This window comes from Calypte anna, chromosome 1 (genome assembly GCF_003957555.1).
Source record: "Calypte anna isolate BGI_N300 chromosome 1, bCalAnn1_v1.p, whole genome shotgun sequence".
Classification (NCBI taxonomy): Eukaryota; Metazoa; Chordata; class Aves; order Apodiformes; family Trochilidae; genus Calypte; species Calypte anna.
Window position 1 is genome coordinate 36,518,640 of NC_044244.1, and position 20,114 is coordinate 36,538,753.

The following is a 20,114-nucleotide window of genomic DNA, read 5'->3' on the forward strand; positions in this document are numbered from 1 at the left end:
GGAGGTGCTGGTTACAGGGCAGCAGAGAGGAGCCAGGGGAGAGCTGGGAAGGGGGGGACTCTAGGGGTAAAGCTTGTAGCAAAGGGGCTACAGGACTGGAGTCAGGAATATTACCAGAAAGGCACGAGAGCAATGCCAATCTGTCTCTATTCAGTTTCCCATTTAATTAAATCATATGTTTTTGGCACCTGCAGTAAGTTGGGGGGGAGGGATGGAAGGCAGAATAGAGGATAGAACTCACCCTGCAAAATGTCTGGTGGCACAGACGTCCTCTTCAGGCCCTGACGGTGCCAGTCCTTGCTTTTTACTCGGCGTTTAATTGGGTTTTCTTGATTGGCTGCCAGCTCCTGTGGAACTACCCGGATGGTTTTTTTGTCTGGCCAACTTGAAGATTTTTCCAGGGGTGAATGTCTGGGCATTTCCTCTTTTGTCTGAGTTATTGCATGGTGCTCTCCTCCTTCTCCTCCCAGCCTTTGCCTGACCCTCCTCTCACCTTCTGTTTTCTCTGTGACTGTTGATAGAGTGTGGGTGTTCTTTGTGTCCACATCAAAGACAGCTCCCTGTTGCTCCCATTGCAGCTCCCCTGAGATCTCCTCTTCTTGGCAGGTTGTTCTGGTGGTTGGTGGTGATGGAGGGCTGAGCTGGAGGAAGTGTATGGGATTGGTGAATGCTAACATTGGAGGTGGCTGTGCAGAGTCTCTTCTCTTGGAGTCTGTGGATGCTATCAGGCCTTCTAGCAAGGGCCAAGAAGGGTGGTCAGGTGAGGATTTTCCACACTGTATAGCCACGTGCTGGTCTGCTGTTTCGGGGCTGGTGTTACAGCAGCCAGCCAGTGCTTCATTTCCAACAGCCAAAAAGCTTTTGCCCAACAAACTGACCCCCGAGTCATCAGAAGTCTCAGTATCTTGAGTACCTGAGTCACTGGCATCCCACTCTCTAGTTATTGGAATAAGGTCATCTTTCTCTGCTACATCTTCTCCATCAGAAGCAGAGGTCAAAGCGTTCCTATCAGACACAGAGGCAGCAGTCTGGAGAGGAGGGTTTATAGTAGGGTGAATGGCTAGTGACTTATTATTGTCCATAAGATGGGGCCTGGAGTGGGGCACTGGAGTCAGAGGCTGGTGACTTCCGCGGGATGGAGGCTGGGAAAGGTGATTTGCATTAAGTGCAGGGGCCTGAGTTTGACTGGGGTGTTGGGCATGGGAATGAGGACAAAGAAGCTGTTTGGCATCAGGCTCAGACACCAGAGGTAGGCTTGAGCGGGACATGGGGGAGAGAGATTGTTCTTGTGGATTCAGGGCACTGACTGGGTCTTCTTCAGAGGGCCAAATTAGGGTACTCAGGACATTGGAGATTCTGGATCCAGGCTCTTTTTGGTTTAAACCATAGTCAGACTGATCAAGTAAAGGCACTGGTTGTACTTCATGATCCACATTTGTTCCTGTTTCTTTTCCTTGGATAATGGCACTTTTTTCAGGGGGGGTTTGCTGAATTGTTTCTGTGTGGCTCAGGGGAGTGGAAGTCCTGCCTGGTGTTTGGGGTGGTTCCAGAGGCCCTGCAATGACAGCCACAGGAAGGCTCCCCTCTACAGGAAGACAGCTCTTGCATATTACAGAGAAAGAAGATGAGTCACTAGGGTCTTCATGGAAGTCTTCCTCAGAAGTAAGGAGTTCATGGGAAGTGGTGGCCCCCCCCAGATTAGTACTTAAAACAGCAGTTTCCCCTGATACGGGATCCTGCACACGTAGAGAAGCAGCTTGGTTGGCTGGCTTCTCTACAGAGTCCAGCAGTTTGTTCAGGTTGGCACCAGGGCAGTCCTGAGGGGTCACAGAGGCTTTTTCACTAGCAGTCTCCTGCTGTGGGGCATGCTTTGAAGCCACGGAGGTGACCTCTGAGGGTAAAGCTGGCATAAAGCCTTGAAGCTCAGCTTTTCCCAAATTTTGTGTAAGAGGATGAGGATCTATGCAATCATGTGGCTCCAAGTTCTTGGTACCAGAGGAAGGGTGTGCTGGAACAGGAGGCTCTGGGCTCTCTGTGCTAGGACGTGCTGCCACTCCTCCACAGAATGATGCATCTCTTTTATCAAACCTCTGGGAAGTATTGTCACACGCATCACTGTGCTCACCCTCCCTGACCAGTCTTGCCCTGACATCATAGTCAGCTTCTCCAATATCCTGACCACCGATGGAAAAGCGGCCAGAGTCTTCTAAGTCTTCTGCCTGCTCAGAGACATGGCATGTGTGTGGAGGTGCCACTGGATTTTCACCCACTGGCTTCAGTTTATTTGAGGACAGAGGGCTGATAGTGGGTGGCTGATATCCACCTTCTGTGATACGAGCTTTCAGCAGTACTCCCTCACCAGTATGCTGATCCACAGAGAGAGGTTTCCCAGGAAGAAATGCTGATCCTGTCTGCTCAACCAAAACATCATTCTCCAAACCATGCTGATCCACATTATGCCTGGAAACAGAAGATCCCTCTGACTCAAAAACTGATGACAGAGTCCCTGGTTTAAGCTCTACCTTCAGTTTGAGCTTTTCACTCTGCTGTTCCTGTTCATTTTGTTCTTTGTGTTTCTGATCATTGGGATCCAAAGATTTTCTTTCTTCTGGCAAATTCTGCTCTTTGCCCTCTTTCTTTTCCTCTTTGTGCTGGAGTTCAGACACCACTTCCTCCTGTACTGGTCCTGTATGCTGTGAAATATTCACATCTTTAACTTTTTTAGCAGTATCCTTTACTTGAAAGGCACTCTCTCCTGGAGAAGCAGGTCTGCCCTCTGTTTTTCTGTGATCATCTTCAAGATGAAGGTATTTGGAAGGGGATGAGTTTTCTTTAGGAACTTGTACTGTTCCATGGTCTTTGACCATGCTGCTATTCCTTGTTTCAGCAGCTGAGATCTTTCCTTCTGCTTGTAGTGAACTTATCTGGCTGTCATCTGTTGAGGTGGAAGACAGCTGATGGGAAGAGGAAGACTTTGTATCCTCTTCCAAATGCTGGAGTGCTCTTATGCTTTCATTAGCATCTTCAGAAGTATAAGGTTTAGCCATGTCCTCTACTGCTTCTTCTGAAGTAGGCTGCTCATCAGTTGCTGGTGCCAGTTTTTTGCTGCTTTGCAAAGAATCTGTGGAGATCTTATCCAGAAATGGCTCAGCTTTATAATGTCCCTCTGAAATGGTTTTACATACCAGGAAGCATTTAGTTGTCTCTCTCTGTGGGGAAACTGTATCAGACAAAGGAGATGTTCGATGCTGGGCCTGAGGGTCTGAGCCATGGAAAGCCCCCTCTGTCTGTTCTGTCTGACACTGAGGAAACTCAGTGCTGACATCTACAGCCTGCAGGATCTCATTGCCCGAGGCTGGCCCATCCTGGACTGTGCTTAGAGAGGAAGAGTCCTGGTTGCTTTCTAAGTCAACCAGCTCTATTTGTTTAAGTTTCAGAGAACAATCCAGTCCACCCTTTTCCAAAAGCATTTCTCCTTCCAATTCTGAGAGTCCCTTTTGAGGCTCTGTACCACCTTGCCCATGTTCCAGTCCTGCTGGCACCTTCTGCACAGTGTTAGAAGGTCTGCCCAGCATCTCTGCTGCTTTCCCTGGAGCAGAAAGACAGTCCTCAGGGGTGCTGAGCTCTGCTCCCTGTGCAGAATCAGATGGGCTGGTACTCATCTTGGCTGACGTGTGAAGGACATGATGCTCTCTTTTGGCTGCTGCAGAGTCCCAGGCTTCCCCAGTGGTTCTGCTGGCCTCTGAGGGTCTGGTACCTCCCTCACTGGTTTCTTCAGACTCCATCAGTGTGACACATCCTACTAAAGAAAAATACATTTCTCTGTTACTACTGCAGAATGATATGGTGAATCCAGCTGCCCTAAGAGACTTGTAAAAATGCAGCTGAGGAAAAAAACAAACCAAACCAAAAATACATACTTCGTAAGTGATAAGCATTGGAAAACAAATACCAAGACTGAGTAGGCAAAGACCCAATGTAGCCTTGCAGTATGAAGGTAACATCAAAATAAAACTACTAGTGTCTTTTTATTTTTACAGGAAAATCCAGAAATTGACTTAGGTCAAAGAGCAGAGCTGATCTCTCTTTAACAGCTGCAGAGCAGCTTATGAAAAGCATTGGCCCTGACCAGCTACCTCAAACACAAAAGGAGATATCAGAAGGCATTCAGAGAACAAGAAAATCATCAAAATCTCAATTTTTGTGGGGTCAGGTGGTCGAATGCTCATGACCTCTTCTAGTGGGCAGCTGAGTCTTGAAGGCTGCCTTGATTTCAAGACAGAAAGGCCTGTACTTTGGAGCTGGTGGCTGTCTTCACAGATCTCTGTGTATGTATGTGCAATACAGGGCCTTATTGCAGCTGATCACAGGAACTGACTAACAAGACACAGGAATGTAAGAACTTGATTAACAGATAGCTAGGACATGACACAAACACAAGATATTTGAAAGTTCTAAACCACATGGGTTGAGAGGAGTACCTCTGGTGTCTGTGGACCTATCTAGACTACAAAGAGAAATTAATTTCAGGATTGTTGGACGGTTTCCCAAAGGATACAGTGGAATTTCCCATCCATTATTGCATTTGAAGTTTAGACATGACAAAGCACTAGAGAATGTACATTTGGGAAATGTCAGTGAAAAGAATGGTAGAATCTGATTCACAGTGTTTATCTTGGTGTCTTCTACCTGGCCCATGACCTACAATCCCTACCTTAAAAGACAAGAAAAAGAGACAAAACTTAGTGGCTCCTTTCCTTTCCTTCTGCCTTTGGGACACTTTCTCTAGTGTTCCAGTCCATCTTCTCTATCCTCTGCTTACCAGAAATGGTTTATAAATCACTGCTTCAGGCTGCTTCACATACACTGGGTACCCTTGCAGAGCTTGTAATTTAGCCTTGAAGGATCTGCTGCAATGTACAGTCACAGTGAGACTTTCTCCTGAATAAAGCTTCAGTGTTCACCTCCTTCATCCTGTCTTACAGATGTCTAAGTTTCCAGACACAAATGCATAGCTCTGCATCTTTTGAACTGAGAAACTATACCACATTTCTTCAGGTAAAAGCATGATAGATGTTTAGTGACAAAAAAAAAAAAAAAAAAAAAAAAAAAAAAAAAAAAAAAGCAGCCCCAAAGACTGGCTTTGGACTGTTCACAAAGATTGTGCAAATAAAATTCCTTTTCTTTCTCAAAACAGACAATCAAATCCATATGCTTTCTCATTCTCTGGAATTCTCCCTCCTAATTTCCCTACAATTTTCAAAATAGCATTTTTTCCAGAGTTTCAGCTGCTGTTGGAGGTGTATATGTGTTCATGTGTGTGTGACAATTTCAACTTGGAAGACTCACAGTGAAAGGAAAATCTTTGTGTGGAAAGAGAAATATCTGAGATCAGTGGTGATTTCCTTCTACTGGAGTGGCTCTGCAGTCACAAGTAACTTTTTCTGATCCCATGCAGAAAAGAAAAGCAATAAGACCATGATTATATGTGGACTAACTCTCCCAGTTAACTCCATGACCAGGGCATGCCTGACCCAAAAGCTGTTTTAGTTTATGTTTTCCCTTACATCAAGTGAAACAAAACATACCTGCTCTGAAAGCAATGAGACCATGCTCTGGAATTAGAACTGTAGTGTTATATACACCTTAATCATGGGGATTGTCATAATCTTTATATCTTTTTTAAAAATGGGGTGAAAAAACCTAATTGACTTAACTCAACATTAAACTTGGTTCCTGCATATTTTTTCCTCATGTAATCTTTTTGTTTACATTGAAAAGACACTCTTTCTTATAAAACCAGTCCAAAACTGAGATTATTCAGCAATTTGGATTTCGCCCCCCCAAATAAAGTAGTTGTAAATACTTATAATTTCAACAAATGATAAGTTTCAAAGAGATGTCCATTCAAAAAGTTCCCCCACTGGTCTTCTGGCATGGCTTAACTGCTGTCAGCTGACAATAAACTACTTCAGTGCTGCTAAACTGTTTTTTTAAACCATAGCACATGGGAGGGTACAGAATATCAGGAAGACTTTCCAGCACAGAAGGAGAGCTTGACAGAGCACAGAAAACAGCAGGGTCATAAACTCATAAGCAGTGACCTTTTCCAAGGCAAGATCAACTTTACTTATGTTGTCCCCAATAGGTATGACTCTCTCTCCTTTACCACAGGCTTCATCATCACAGGAGATCACTCCTGTTCTCCACTGCTTGCTCTGAGCTCTTCCAGCTACCTGAGTCTCCCTGGCTATGTGACCAGTCAAACACTACTTCTTATATCCAATATAGGCACTTTTCAAAAACGGGCTCACCAGGAGCAGAGACTGTTCAGGGTGACAAGTGGTGTTGGACACAAGCTGATGGCTAAGGATGTTTTACTACTACTAAAGACAGGATGGCCTGTAAAAGGTCTGAACAGCAAGACCCCTAAAACTCAAGCTCACACTCCATGAGAGGAGGAACTCTGGCTCACTGTGCTGCTACAGATGTACACAGCACTGGATTTCCTCTTACTAAGCTCAAAGACCCAGTTTCCACTTCCCTGGCTTTGTTGCAAAAGATTTGGACAGGTGAAAGAACAAGTTTAAAGCTGCATTTGGAGCAATTCCACAATGATGCTGGAAGACATGATAGAGGGAGGTACACAGATCAACACTGGAAGCTGCCAAGTGAGATTTGTCTTATCCTATTACTGCCAGGCATTTTGCACACCTCAGGGAGAGCAAGAGCTTTGGAAAGTAAGGCAGAAGAAGAGACAGGTAAACTTTCTGCAGAGACAGTGGGGGAGGGCTTACACATCTAATCAGGGAAACAGGCTCCTGCTTGAAGGCTGGTGCACTGAAGTGAAAGATGGACATGTCTCTGCAATAAGGTTTTCATGGAGATTGGTGAGAATAAAACAAGACTGACTACACCTGTACCCTTTGCATACAGAGGGGCGATGTATGTGAGCCCAGTAGTTACCAGAAAAGATTGCCTGTGGAGCACAGCCATGTTAGGCTCCCACTGCAGGTCAGCTTGATCCTCCACTACAGGAGGGTCCAGGAGACTCCTGGGAGCTGGTTTAGCCAAAGAAAACTTTCAGTCAGCATTTGCAATAGGGCCAACAACACAACAGACAAGCACACAGGAGCCTATCTGGCAATGGCCAGCTCCTAGACCCCAGAAACCTCACCATTACTACTGCTGAGGCTTACTGGTCTTTCCTTCTGGATCAAATGTTGAGCTTGTAATCACTCTCTGATATGGTCCAGTTGAGGTGTTCACCAAGTGAGGTGATCTGATGGCCCTATAAAGCTGGCCACACTCTTCTCCCAAGAGTGCCTGGAAATCCAGAACTTCAGCTCACATATTCTTAACTCATAGGTGACTCTGGGTGCACAAACACTGCAAGCTGAAGCCTTGCAAGGGTGCTGTTGGCCACATGCCAGCATAAAAACAAAGGTGCAACACTTGATTGAGTTGGCAGTAGGAGGCACAAAATTCAAGAGGTGAAGATTGTGGAGGGTGGCCAGATAAGGAAAACAGGAGAGCAATGAAAGCACTAGTGAACAAAGCAATTGCTGTGATGATGCACACGTCCATCCACAGCTTTCCCAGATTACAAAAGGCAATGTGAGTGTCATACTTCCTTCCAGTGTGGGTTAATTCACCTGGATAGGGATGACAAACCCTTCTGGTTTTAAATAGAAAGCACCTCACCTTCCCTCCCACTTTCCTCCAGCAAACAAGAAAGGAGCAATAACAAGTGCTATCAAGCACAGACAAGCCCGTCAGCTAGCCAGGAAAGAAGGCAACACAGAATTAAGTGAATCCCCAAGATCCTCCTCCTCCTAAACCTGGGGAGAGACCTCCCTTTCCGTGTGCCACCTTCACCCTCCCTGCAGGCTGCGGGGTGGGGGCAGCGCAGGCTTCGCTCCCGTCCTGCTCCCAGCCCACACCCCCGGGGCTGCTGCAGACACACTCCCAGTAGAGGAAGCCCTGCCCTGCAAAGATGGGCTGGGCCCGGCTGCCCTGCTGGAGCTGCACTGGCAGCTGGAGATGCTCTGTAGCCCACTGGGCTACCAGTCAGTGCGCCAGGACTCCTCGGCTCTCCTCTCCTCCTTTCCTCCAGCGGGGCAGCCAGAGCTTCTGGTTGTGAGAGGAGAAAGCCAGGCACAACAACCTTTGAGCAGTGTGGATGAGGACACGGATTTTCTTGTTGAAACAAAGGCTTTCTTTCCCAAGCAACCCATTCCTTGGGGACATCTTTACTGGCATGGCCACAGCTTGGTGTAGAAATGCCAAATCCAGTTTAATGTGTTGCAGCTTAGGCAGGAAAGCGCAAAGTGTAGGCTGTAACACCCACCCAAGGGGCAACAAGGCTGCCCTGAGCCCCTTCCTGTTATTTTATCTTCTTCACACAGTTCAGATACACTTTAAGAGGAGTTAGGTCGGTGCAGGCTGGCTCAGAGCCTGCCCCTCTCCACACGAAATCCAGAGCTCAGCATGCAGAACTGCCAGGAGGATTCCCACCTCTCCCAGGAGGCCACACTTTTAGTTTAGTGAGATGTTCAGGAAAGGAATCAGCACAACTGCTCTAACACAGAGCCTGCCCTATCACAGGTCTCCATTTTTATTTTGATACAGCCACTTGTGCCAGGCACAGGCCTGCTTTCCCAGCTGGTTGCCCCCTCCATGAGAAAGATGCCTAATGCATATATTCCTCTGCAAAGAAACAGTTACCAATCTTCATGCAACACCCTGAGCTGCTCTATCACCGTGCAAGCCTATCAAGAGAGGTGAAGGAGTGAGGTCAAAACTATTCAGCTCAGAAAGAGATTACACAGGGCACTAGAGATAAGAATGAACAAGGGAAATAATGTAATAAGGAGACAGCCTTGAGGTTTGGGAGAGCAGACAGAGCTTGCTGAATGAAAGAACACGAAGAATAAGAAATGTGAAAAGGTGTGTGCCAAAGTAATACACAGTCCACTGGTATGCTAACAGTTTACATGTTGTTAGTATTCTAGGAACTAAGAGCTGCCTCAAATGTCTTACACAGGGGAGATAAAAAATTAAAAAAAAACAAAAATTAAAAAAACCCAAAACTGTCATGAATACTGAATCTGAAAAGAGCATCTGAGCTACTACTGAAGCTCAGAAAAAGTGAATGAGACCTCCTAGTCACACTGGTGCAGTTTGCTCCAGTTTTTAACACTCCCAGTAGCAGCTCACCAGCTTTTATTCATGGTAGGTACACTCAAGATACATTGTACCTAATAATTATCAATGATTCACTAATTAAGAAAAAAATACAGACATCTTTTTTACATTTGTTTCCAAGTGCTAACAAAAGGGGGGAAAATATAAGTACCAAAGAAACATCATTTTGGGTAGAACAAAATTTCACCTTGGAAATTGCTACTGAATATTTGCCAAACAGTGAGTGAAGACCATGGCTTGGATTGCACATTGTAATTCCCAGAGATATAATAAAAATTATTCATTCTTAAGATAAAATTGACCCACCCTATATCAAAAAAAAAGCAGAGCTTAAGTTTTATATTCATAAAAGCACTCCATAAGCCTTCATATTCTGCAGTCTGCTAGTATGGGAACAAGTAAGAATGGTGGGTAGTTCTTACTGCTGTAGCTTAGTAGAAAGACTACTGACACTACTGGAAGGACAGAGTAAATATCTCAGTGAAAGCAATGTGCAGAGTCACTGTAAATTCTCAATGCAGGTCTCTACAAACTCTGAGAATGGGGAATGAGTGACAAAAACACCTGGGGCACAAAAGGAGACAAGCATTTCCGTGATGTATGTTATGATTTTCTATGAAGTGTTTGCTATACACACCCCTAGACATCAGATTTGGTATAAACTAGAGGAGTTCCCAGTTTCTCTTTAAAAAGAATGATTCAGGATCTAGATGGGAGAGATTCCCTAATCCGAAGCAGAAATTTCAGTCTCTTACTATTCTACAGAAGCATGAGCCAGAATCCCACGCTGCTGTTTTTGAGTCTCAGATTAAAGAATGCTAATGTTTGCACCAAACCATTTTGACAGATGCAAATGCCATTAAAACATCAAAGGGCTTGGAAACACACTTGAAAGCTCGGCCTTGCCCAGACTACACAGTGGAACCATTGCTGAGCACAGTTGTTGTCACGTTACCTGTACCAGTCCTGAGCCTAGCTAAGCTACAGATAAGGATGAACAATATTCAGCAAACTGGACTGGGACAAACTGTCCTCCCCTGCAGAATGGGCCTATAAAGTCTGATGTTCTTGGCAAACACATAATATAACCTCTTCCACAGATGCATCAAGTTCCACACTGAATAAGATCTCTTGCTGCCATTACCAATAGCTGTCAGAGCTCTACAGGACAGAAGATGCAAAGTTGTAACATTGTAACAATAGGGAACAACAGATAAGCTTAACAACAACATATACCCAGACACAATCACAGGGGCAAAATGCCACCGTAGTATCACTAGGTAATGTATATCCTGTGCAACCAAAGCCAGTTCCTAAAACACCAACAAAATGAACAACTTCTCAACTTCTGCCAGCGAAACTTCATCAGTCGTAACAGCTCTACCTACAGCAGAAACCTGCACCTTGTATCTGGCTGCAGTATTGTGAGTACCATCAACTAGAGATAATAAAAAATTGTTGGTATTAACACACCTCAAGCTAGCAACAACAACAATACAATCTTGAGCAAGTCTGTCCTCATTTTGTGCTTCTGCATGCTTTCAGCTTTAGCTCCCCATAGCATTTTTAATTACCTTAGGATTCCAGTACTAAGATTTATAAAACAAAGGTGAAAAAAAAAAAATCTTATGAGTCTTGTATCCTTAACAAAATACTTGGCAGTGTGGTAACAGTGGAGCAGCTTTGTGCTGAAAAAAGTGCAGCTAAAAGAATATTAATAATAATTAAAAAGTCCATCTGAAAGGGATGTAGGGAAAAAAATATTTTGGTGCAACCTTTTCCTAACCCAGCTTTTCAGGGAACCATCTGTTCTTTCCTGGGAATTTAATTGGTGTACTAATATTGAAGAAGCTAACAAGTACAATGAGACATATTTGCTATTGGGAGCAAAAAGTATTAGATATAAATAAAATATTATAACAAATGTAAATGTGGGAAAGCACCAGTGAGGACCCCTTTCCTCTCCCTATGGAAAAATAGCTTCACACACCCAAAGCCACAGGAATTGAGTGGGTGCTGAAAAGGAAGGCACTAATGCAAACACATGGAAAACTTGTTGTTACACTGTAACACCTGCCTGTCCCACTGGCATGGGTTTATTGCACACATCACAGTATTTTCTGTTATTTCATATAGTCCCACTTCCTAGAATCATGTGGTTATGAGAGAATTTTGGTTTACAATTAAGAGAAATGCAAGTCTAGCCCTTGAGGGGTATGGAAAAGGCTTGAAGAACAAATTATGGCTCAAAAATTTGATATCTCTGGGTTTATCCTAACTTTTAAAGTAAAAATGTTAAACCTTACCTTTTTCTAACAAGAACAAGGACAAATCTGCCTTCCCCTTCCACCTGATCACTGTTCTTCAGCAGTTGGGACTGATGATGCTGAGCTTGTCTGCAGAGTATTTAGACCTGATCCTGTGAGTTACACAAGCTACTGGAAACTAAGACTGGCAGAAAAATATCCTGTGGTATAACTGTGGTTAACAAAGATGAATAAGCAAATTTGTCAGTCCAAATTTAGGTATTTTGCAGATACTCTGCACAGTTCATCTCTTTATGGTCCCATCCTAAAAAGATGTAAAGCTCCTTCAGTTCCTTCTGCCATTGCTGCCTGTACAGAACACCCAGCACTACCTGCAACCTTAATGAACTTTGATGAAGATTTGATGCTGAGCCCTAAAGAACGGATTAATGTAATATGCAGGTTGATGCCATCTTCTCCAATGTGCCAGTGTGCATGTGACAATATGTGAGCCAGCTCAGGGAGTCATCCAGCCAAACAAACAACCCAGAAGGAGAATGATGTGAGCAACCATAAAGGTGTGAGCAAGGAGAAAAACAACCAAAACAACACTTTAAAAATAAAAGTAAAAATGACAGCTTCCCACAGCAGCTGTAGAATCTGTAGGCACCAACTGCAAGGAGTGGACAGGAACATGAGGCTGGGAAATGGGCCAGAGAGCACAAAAGGAGAAACCTGGACTTGGACCTTTCTTAGGGTGAAACCACACCCGGGATCCCTGACACCCCAGTGTAGGTGTCTGGCTGTGTGTGACTGCCAAGCACTTCAAACTTCAGCAACAGGTGCACCCTGGCCAGCCCACACCAAACACAAGTGCCACGGCACGGAAATTTTACATTTTTAGCACTAGCCCTCTGCTAGCAAAACGTTTGCTACCCTTTCAGGTTCGGAAGGGGCATGATGGGAAGTGGGATATTCTAATCAGGCTTGTAGCTATTTCCAAGGGAGACATTTTGGAGCTAAAGGTTTCCTTGTCTCTTTATTGCCACTGACTTGACTGTTCCTGTGAACACCAAACATGGCATTCCCTCCTCAGCAAAGACCTGGGTCTAAGAGGGTACTGCATGGCAGTCAGCTCCACTCAAAGGAGCCAGCCCCCTCTGAGCAACTCTGAAAACAAGTTACAACATGAAGGAGATGCTAGGGAAAGGCCTGGAAAGCTATTCAAATCCTCTGCAAAGCATAGCATGAAAATATTCCAAATAAAGAGGAGAGGGAAGGCATTTTTGTGACTTTGTCTTTCAGAACAAGCAGTGAAAAGTTGTATAAATCAGGGTTTTAAATGCTATTACTGATATACATCAATCTTATGAAATGCTTTTTATAACTAGCTTCACCAATTACCACTACCTTATTTAAAAGTTTATGGCAGTAATTACAGCTCATACATGATGCAGTTAAGATTTAGTATTAGTTCCTAATACTGTAATTAACACAGCATATTAAAAATTTTTTTTTAAATTTAAAATAAAAATGTAAAGCCCTACAGGTACAATCTTAACAAAATATTAAGAACGAGCAAAGCAAGCTCAACACTATTGATATTTGCTATTTCGTCAGTATTTCCTTAATGTAAGTATGTCTCAATGGGCAAAAATTATGCCCATATACTTTCATGTGTAGTACAGCTCCAAGTTTGTATTACTTTAAAGCATAGACTTTGTACCAGCTCAGAAATATCACCAGCATTCCCATGATGTGTTAATTGCAGTCTTGTTCTTAGTTTAATAATTGAGTTTCAATGAATAAGGAACAATTACAGATATTTTAATCCTTCCTTCCTTTCCACTCTTCTGCATATGAACAAGGGGGTAGACTCTGCTTCCCACCACCACCCTTCAAGATTTCCTAAAATAGAACTCCTTGATGGCTTCATGGCTCTGCAGAGCAATTAAAAACCTGACATTGCCCTTTGGCAGTCTTTGAAGACATTGACTCTGACTCTTTACTGGCCTATGGCTTCCTTTTCCTTAGCCCTGTGACATGTAAATCTACCTTTCTTTCCCCTCCCAGGTCCCACCCTACCAGATGGAGATGCAGAGGAGTAAAATTAGGTCTGTGTGCCATAAATAAAGCCCAAGCTCATGACTTTGGTGTGCTAGTGAGAAATCAGAACATGAGGCAATTTAACTTTTAACAATTCCTGTGACTAATAGCATCAGACAGACCCAACATGACTTTCTTTACCTCTTGTATGACACAATCACCCAAAAATGCCAGCTCCAGGTGAGGAATGCAAAGTCCCTGGTACACTTGAATCCACCAACCTACGTGAGTGTGCATGCTGTATTCTAATTGAAGTTGTGCATACTTTAGCATGAATGAGAAACTTCCCCTGGGAAGCTATAGGCACCAGTTAAATGAAATCTAAGACACAGCTAATTGTCTTTCCCATTATCTGCAACATGCTTTGATCAGCAGGGCATAAATAAACACATATACATCCCATTTCTCCCAAGTTCAATGAGATACAGCAGAGTTCCTCCAGTTCAGCCTCATACACAGCTCACAGTCATAGCTTCTGACAATGCCCATCAAGCTCACCTAAAGAAGTTTATCAGACTTGGCATATGGCAAAATGCTTCACTGCTCTAAAAACAAACACACAAAAAATCAAAAAAACCCACTACAGGCAACAGCAAAGAACATAATCTGCTATGAAAATTTGGGAAAGCTAAGAGCAAGATGTGCCTGAAGCAGGAAGGACTGAGAGAGTACCAGGAAAAGGTGTAGGGGTGTCAGTGGACCATGCCCAAGAGAAAAAGGAGTCAGAGCTCCCCTTCTTCCCAAATGCCTTCTTGTATGGAAAACAGGTCTTCAGTTTCACCTCTGCCAGACTGATGGACATGGGGAACCCAGCTTTCAGCACAAATGTTTGCTGACTGCTATGGAAAACAGCACCTCACCTATGCCATGAGCACCAGCCAGCTGGCCATCATGTTAGTGGACAGGCAGAAGCACAAATGTGTGACTTTTTGCAAGTCCCCAGCTCAACAGGACAGAAGAATTGCAAGTAAAGCAGAGAGCTGAGAACAAAGCGAGGAGGTAAGCAAGGTCCCACCCTCACAGCAGGCTGAGCAAGAGGCTGAGGCACAGTCCTCACCTATGAAGGGCAGCACAGCAGATGGGTTTAAGCAGCCCAAGTCCAGATACTCCTTTATGAGCAACAGCTCTGCCTTTGCTCAGTGGCAGACCCTGCAGTGCTGACAGCTCTGTGTGGCTACGACTCACTGCCACAAGGCTGCTGAAGTGAAGAACAGCAACACACTTCTGGATGTGACAGATCTACTCTGTCATGCTTGGCAGGGCTTTACAAAGGAGGCAATACAGAGATCACAGTAAGTAGGCTCCCAAGAGGCAATCGCATTACAGGAGGTGTGATTACAGTGATACCCACAGTAGGAGGTATCATCATTACTGCTTTAGTCACATACCTGCTCCAAACTTTTGCTATTCCTGCCCTACTGACATTCACCCTAACAAAAGGTGATAAAGACGCACCCACAGGACTGCTGTTTCAAGTCTTGAGGCTACTAACAGCTACAGCTTATAAAGACTTAAAGACAGTTGTGTTCACTGAGAAATTTCAAGCTAGCAGGCCCACAAAGGACAACTATGATCATGAGTAATATCATACAGGTTGAAAAGGAAACATTAGTATAGAATGTGAAACACACGTTAGGATAGCAGGAGCTCTCTCCTTTCATTCCCCACTAGAGTCATTCATTAAAGGAAAGTTCAACAAAAAAGCTTAGATTATATGCAGGCTGGTTTTTCTTTTTTCTTTTTTTCCCCAAGGCAACCAAAAACCATGCCTTTATCCCCAGATCTCATCCAGATGAACTGCTAGTTCCTAACTCTGGGAGTTTCCAGCAGTTTCTGTCTGTCTGAGGGTCACCTCCGCAGCTGAGGTAATAATCCCAACCCCTCCTACCTCAGATGTACTCCAAGGATTAGTCAGGGAGTGGCTGCTCAGTGCACTGCATATGCAAAGCCCTGTTATAAATTCTGTATATGATTGCAACCTTAAGCAAAGTCTTATTTAAGCAATCCCTTAAAAAAAATATATATATATATATATACACATATATATACTGACTGCTCATTCTGTTCTTTCCTTATGTGTGTTTTGCCTCCAAGCTCTTCAAGATACTAAAAATGTTCCTAGGATTTTTTTTTTTTTTTGTGCTGCAGAGACACTTAGTACAAACAAGACATATTTTTTACACAAAGCCATACTTAGCTGTTTCAGCTCATTCTGGACCAGCATTATTCTGGTATCATCTTCTGGTATCATACTTGTTGTACTATAAGGATTTCACTGCCCAATGAAAACCCCTGCCCCACAACCTCAAATATGTCAGATATTCACAGCTGACTGTTTCTCACTGTGTCCACTCCAGATGAGACCCTTTCTGCAGTTCAATTAATTTTATGAGCTTAGGACAACAGATGCTTAGGACAGAATCAGATTTCTTGCTACCCCTAAGCACAAAACTGTATCTCTCTACCAAACCATTCTTTAAAACCAAGTTGGTGTTTTTGCACATGCTTACCTCAGCCCTGCTATATTTGGCTTCTGCATCTGCTAGCACTTTTTTCCATTGTCACAACCAAACGTTGTACAATGCCATTTTTAAAATTAACTTGTCAAAGGCAACATGGTAACAAAACATCATACATTTCAGGGCAGACTTGTTTTTATATTGCCTTGCTGAACTTGAGATTTCTGTTCATGCCAGTTTTCATTGCACATGCAATCCACCACATGTCATTTTCTTGTTCTGTTTAGAAGTCATTTTGCTATGACTATAAGAGTCAGAGTCAATTTGGTTTTCCCCTTTTACACTCAGATGGCTATTTCCATGCCTCATATCAGTATTATTACACACCCAGCAGCTGGATAGGTAAAAACGATGCTGTATACAGAATGAAGGAAAAATAGCTCTGGTTTGTCTGGTAACACCCACTGGGCAACTCAGCTGTCATGGTTTTATGGCCCTGAACCTCCCCTGTGACTGGTCAGAGCACACTCTACAGTGACATAACTGGCATGCCTGGCCTTGCTTTTCCAGAATAAGGCATATTTTGTGCTCTGAATTGCTCATCTTCCTTTCTTTGCACCTACCTGACATGAAACCTCTCACAGACCGGAAGATAAGGTGGATGGCTTAAGCAGTCAGGGGAAAGTCTGCCTTCCCAGATGCACTGTGCATTTGGACACTGACCAAACTAAGCAGTGTTGACCCCAGAACACCTCATAGCTTTCAATTCCCCAAGGTGCACTAAGAGAACATCCCCTTTTCTCAGGGGCACCCAGGGATGAGCAAGAGAGCAGTGGTGCAGTAAGGTTATTTTCCCATCCTTCGAAACAGCACTAGATGGTGTTAAGAAGTTACTGGAGAATTTGAGGGGTGAGCCCACCTCTCTCAATTACTTGTGTGTTTAGGAAAGCATACAGTGACCCACAATTTTCAATAAAAATTTAAGTTCTACCACTTATCTTTACCTGTCTCCCCACAGTATCCTCTCTCTGAACCTAGAGGTTTGCCTCACCAGACTTGACAGGGATGTGTGCTGTACTACAGCCTTCTCAATGATTTCCCCACCATCCATCCCAATCCTCTTCTTGTCTGTTCTTGAAACACGCCTTTCCAGAAGTAAAACCCTTTCTGGGGAGGGGTAAAGATAGGAGAGAAAAGTGTACCATTCTAAAACCAGCCCCAAGATCCATCAGCCATAGTACGAACAAGTGTGAAATAACCTCTATGCACAAAGTGAGTTACAGAAAAAGAGATGAAGAGAATCAACAAGATTTATTTCAGCCATCTGCAGTACCAACAATCAGAAACACATCTACCCCATTCAAAACACTGCACAGAGATACACCATTCCTGTCCTGCAGGGCTGGTGGTATATTCAGAACACCTCTTGTCCTATGAATCCAGCAACAGAGAGAAAAGAGAGATCTACCACACCTTCTCAACTTCACTGCTATGCAACCTGACAGTCCTCACCTGTAAAAACAGATAGTGATCTCAGAGTACTTCAGAAAGGTGAACGACTCAAATGTTGCACCTAGATCACATTTCATAGGTCTACGGTTACCCTCAGACACCTGCATTATGGAATACCTACAGTAAAATTTCTGTGTCTAAACAGAAGCTCAGGGTTAACGCATGCCAGAAAGGCTTTGCCTGGAGACGAAATGCACTCAGGACACAACCATAGCATCAGAGCTTAGCCAGGCACTGCTATGCCTATGGCATCCTTCCTTCTCCTATGAAATGAAGTACACTAGCAAAGCTGTAGACTTACTGGAATACTCTCACAAAGTTTCTGAATGCAGGTTTTTTTGCATATGAAGTGTACATGCCATAAAGCTCATAGATGCTTATTTTTTGTAGCTGCCCAGCAACACTGTGGACAAAGCATCTTCTTGCCACTCCTCCTGTCACTGGTGATGTAGATGACAGTGTCACATTGGTCTGGGCATCTATTTCCATTATTAAGTGTATATGCAAGTGTGGCCATTGCAGCCACCTCATAGCAACTGTGACTAACAACCACATCCAACAGGTTACAGGTCTGCTTTTTACCCGGGCTCAGGCCTTGCACCACATGCCCCTTGATTATCTCAGGGCTTCTGTGATCTGAACGAATCATGCCCTTGATTCAAACCCCCCTCCCTCTAGAGAAGTGTATTTTTGGTCCTCAAATTCTGCTGTTGGATTTGTTGATGAAGTGGCTGCCGTTCCTCATCTCTCCTCCTCTGGTCACACCCTGTGCAAGGCTGGGCCTGCTCACCAGCCTATGACTCTGCTCTGCCCATGGATGACACATGCAGGGGACCACCAAGCTTGTGGATACCACTGGGCACCACCTTAGCCTGTCCCAGGTAAGGATTTGGGAAGTTTTGTGTATGATTAGCAGCAGCAACTCCAGTGCCAAATGCACTTGGAGCACCAACAAGGCCAGGGGCAGTGGACCTCACACACCCAGCACCTGCGTGCAGCTAGATTTGAGACAACAAAGAGGTAGTTTGATGTTTGAGTGCCATACACTTCTACGTGACTTTCTGCAAATATGATACATTCTCAGGAAGCTAATTTATGGCAGCTCTGCTTTAATGAAGTATCCTCTGAACAGCAGGTTCACGTGCTACCTCCCACTTACGTTTACTTCTCATATACTATCCAAGTACAGTTTCTATTGCCACTCCTCCTCAACCTCTTTTAGCATCAGAACACCCTCTATTTTGTATACATTATAGATCTGTGTCTATTTACATAGGTATATTTGTACTCATGTCATGGCAATCACCTTCTACCCTTCTAAAATTTTCTCACTATCAAAACCAGTAGTCCTCCCACTGACCTTGCACTGAACTTGTACTAAGCCATGGGAATTTCTTCTTTGGCTTCATCTAGCTGCAATCTAGCCCCTAAACCATGAGCTCAAAACCAGTCCCCACCAGACACAGTTCCACAGCTACTGTAGTGCTCAGCATTGCACTTGAAGGAATTTAAAACAATAGATGGCAAATAGGTTTTCTGACAGCAAACTAATTTCACTAGAAGAGCAAGAAAAGTGGAATCACTCGTTAATGGAGGAAACAAGAGTAACAGAGCTCTCCCAAAAGGGTACCCTGGCTGGCTCAGGCACCAAGAACCTCGTATCAAAAACACACCAATATATTAGCTTGCAGCTCTTCTGCACCAATGAACCTTTCATAGGTTTTAGTATGCCACAGTTAAGGCCTAGACTTTCCTTTTTACAGAAAATGGTCTTCCTCACACAGTCTAATTCCAACACACACTTCCTGACCAAAGACATAAACGTGACTGTTCTAAAACCAGTCTTAGCTAAATCCAGTTCTCCCAAGTCATGTAAGAGAGTTAACCTGGGCTACTGAGACATCCAGAGCAGATCTCACATATTTGCTGCAAAGGGAAGGTGACAAAAATGCATAAACTTCCATTAGGATTTAAGGCAAGGTGGGCTTAACTATTCCTGCATCTCAAGGCTTAGTTTCAAAAACTCTCCAGCTTGCCAAAAGGAGTCCCATCCTCTGCCCTCCTTATTTCCACCCCCACACTGCCCTTTCTCTTCTAGAGATATAGGCATGCAAGTGGTCACTCAAAGAACCAGAGCAGGGAATCAAGGTAGTTAACAAAAGGTAGGCACAGCAGTTTCTTTCAATGACAGTGACAGCTGGGAAGATTTACACAACCACAGCCTGTTTATCTGAATGCAGAAACTAAATGTATGACTCCCTCTTGCATGCAATCTGGCACAGGCATGGGGCTTCTAATGAAAGAAGTCATCCCTCTGCACATTTCTCATGCTCATGAGAATGCTACCCTTCTGCATCAGACCTCACACCAACTGGCCACTGAGCAGGCTGGTCCAACTTCCAGGTCCAAAAGCCATGTGTTTTACTTAGGGAAGGGGGTGAGTTTTCAGTTGGAGCAGTGACTGAACTTATTTGAGGTCACTTGGTCACTAAATCCAATCCAAGGGAAGCAGCAGGAGCTTACAGTCAGGATTGGATGAAAACTGGACTGTTCCTCCAGCAGCAGCCTGTAGTTGTGCTGGATT

General features: G+C 44.0%; 1 protein-coding gene across 1 annotated transcript in view; it reads right to left on the reverse strand.

Annotated features, from left to right (window-relative positions):
- ARHGEF5 (Rho guanine nucleotide exchange factor 5) overlaps positions 1–20,114 on the reverse strand; it is a 35,717-nt gene that overhangs the window by 12,726 nt on the left and 2,877 nt on the right. Inside the window, exon 2 of the mRNA XM_030469046.1 lies at positions 242–3,802. Within this exon, the coding sequence (XP_030324906.1) occupies positions 242–3,785 (3,544 nt within the window). The 5' untranslated portion in view covers positions 3,786–3,802. The remainder of the gene's footprint in view (positions 1–241; positions 3,803–20,114) is intronic.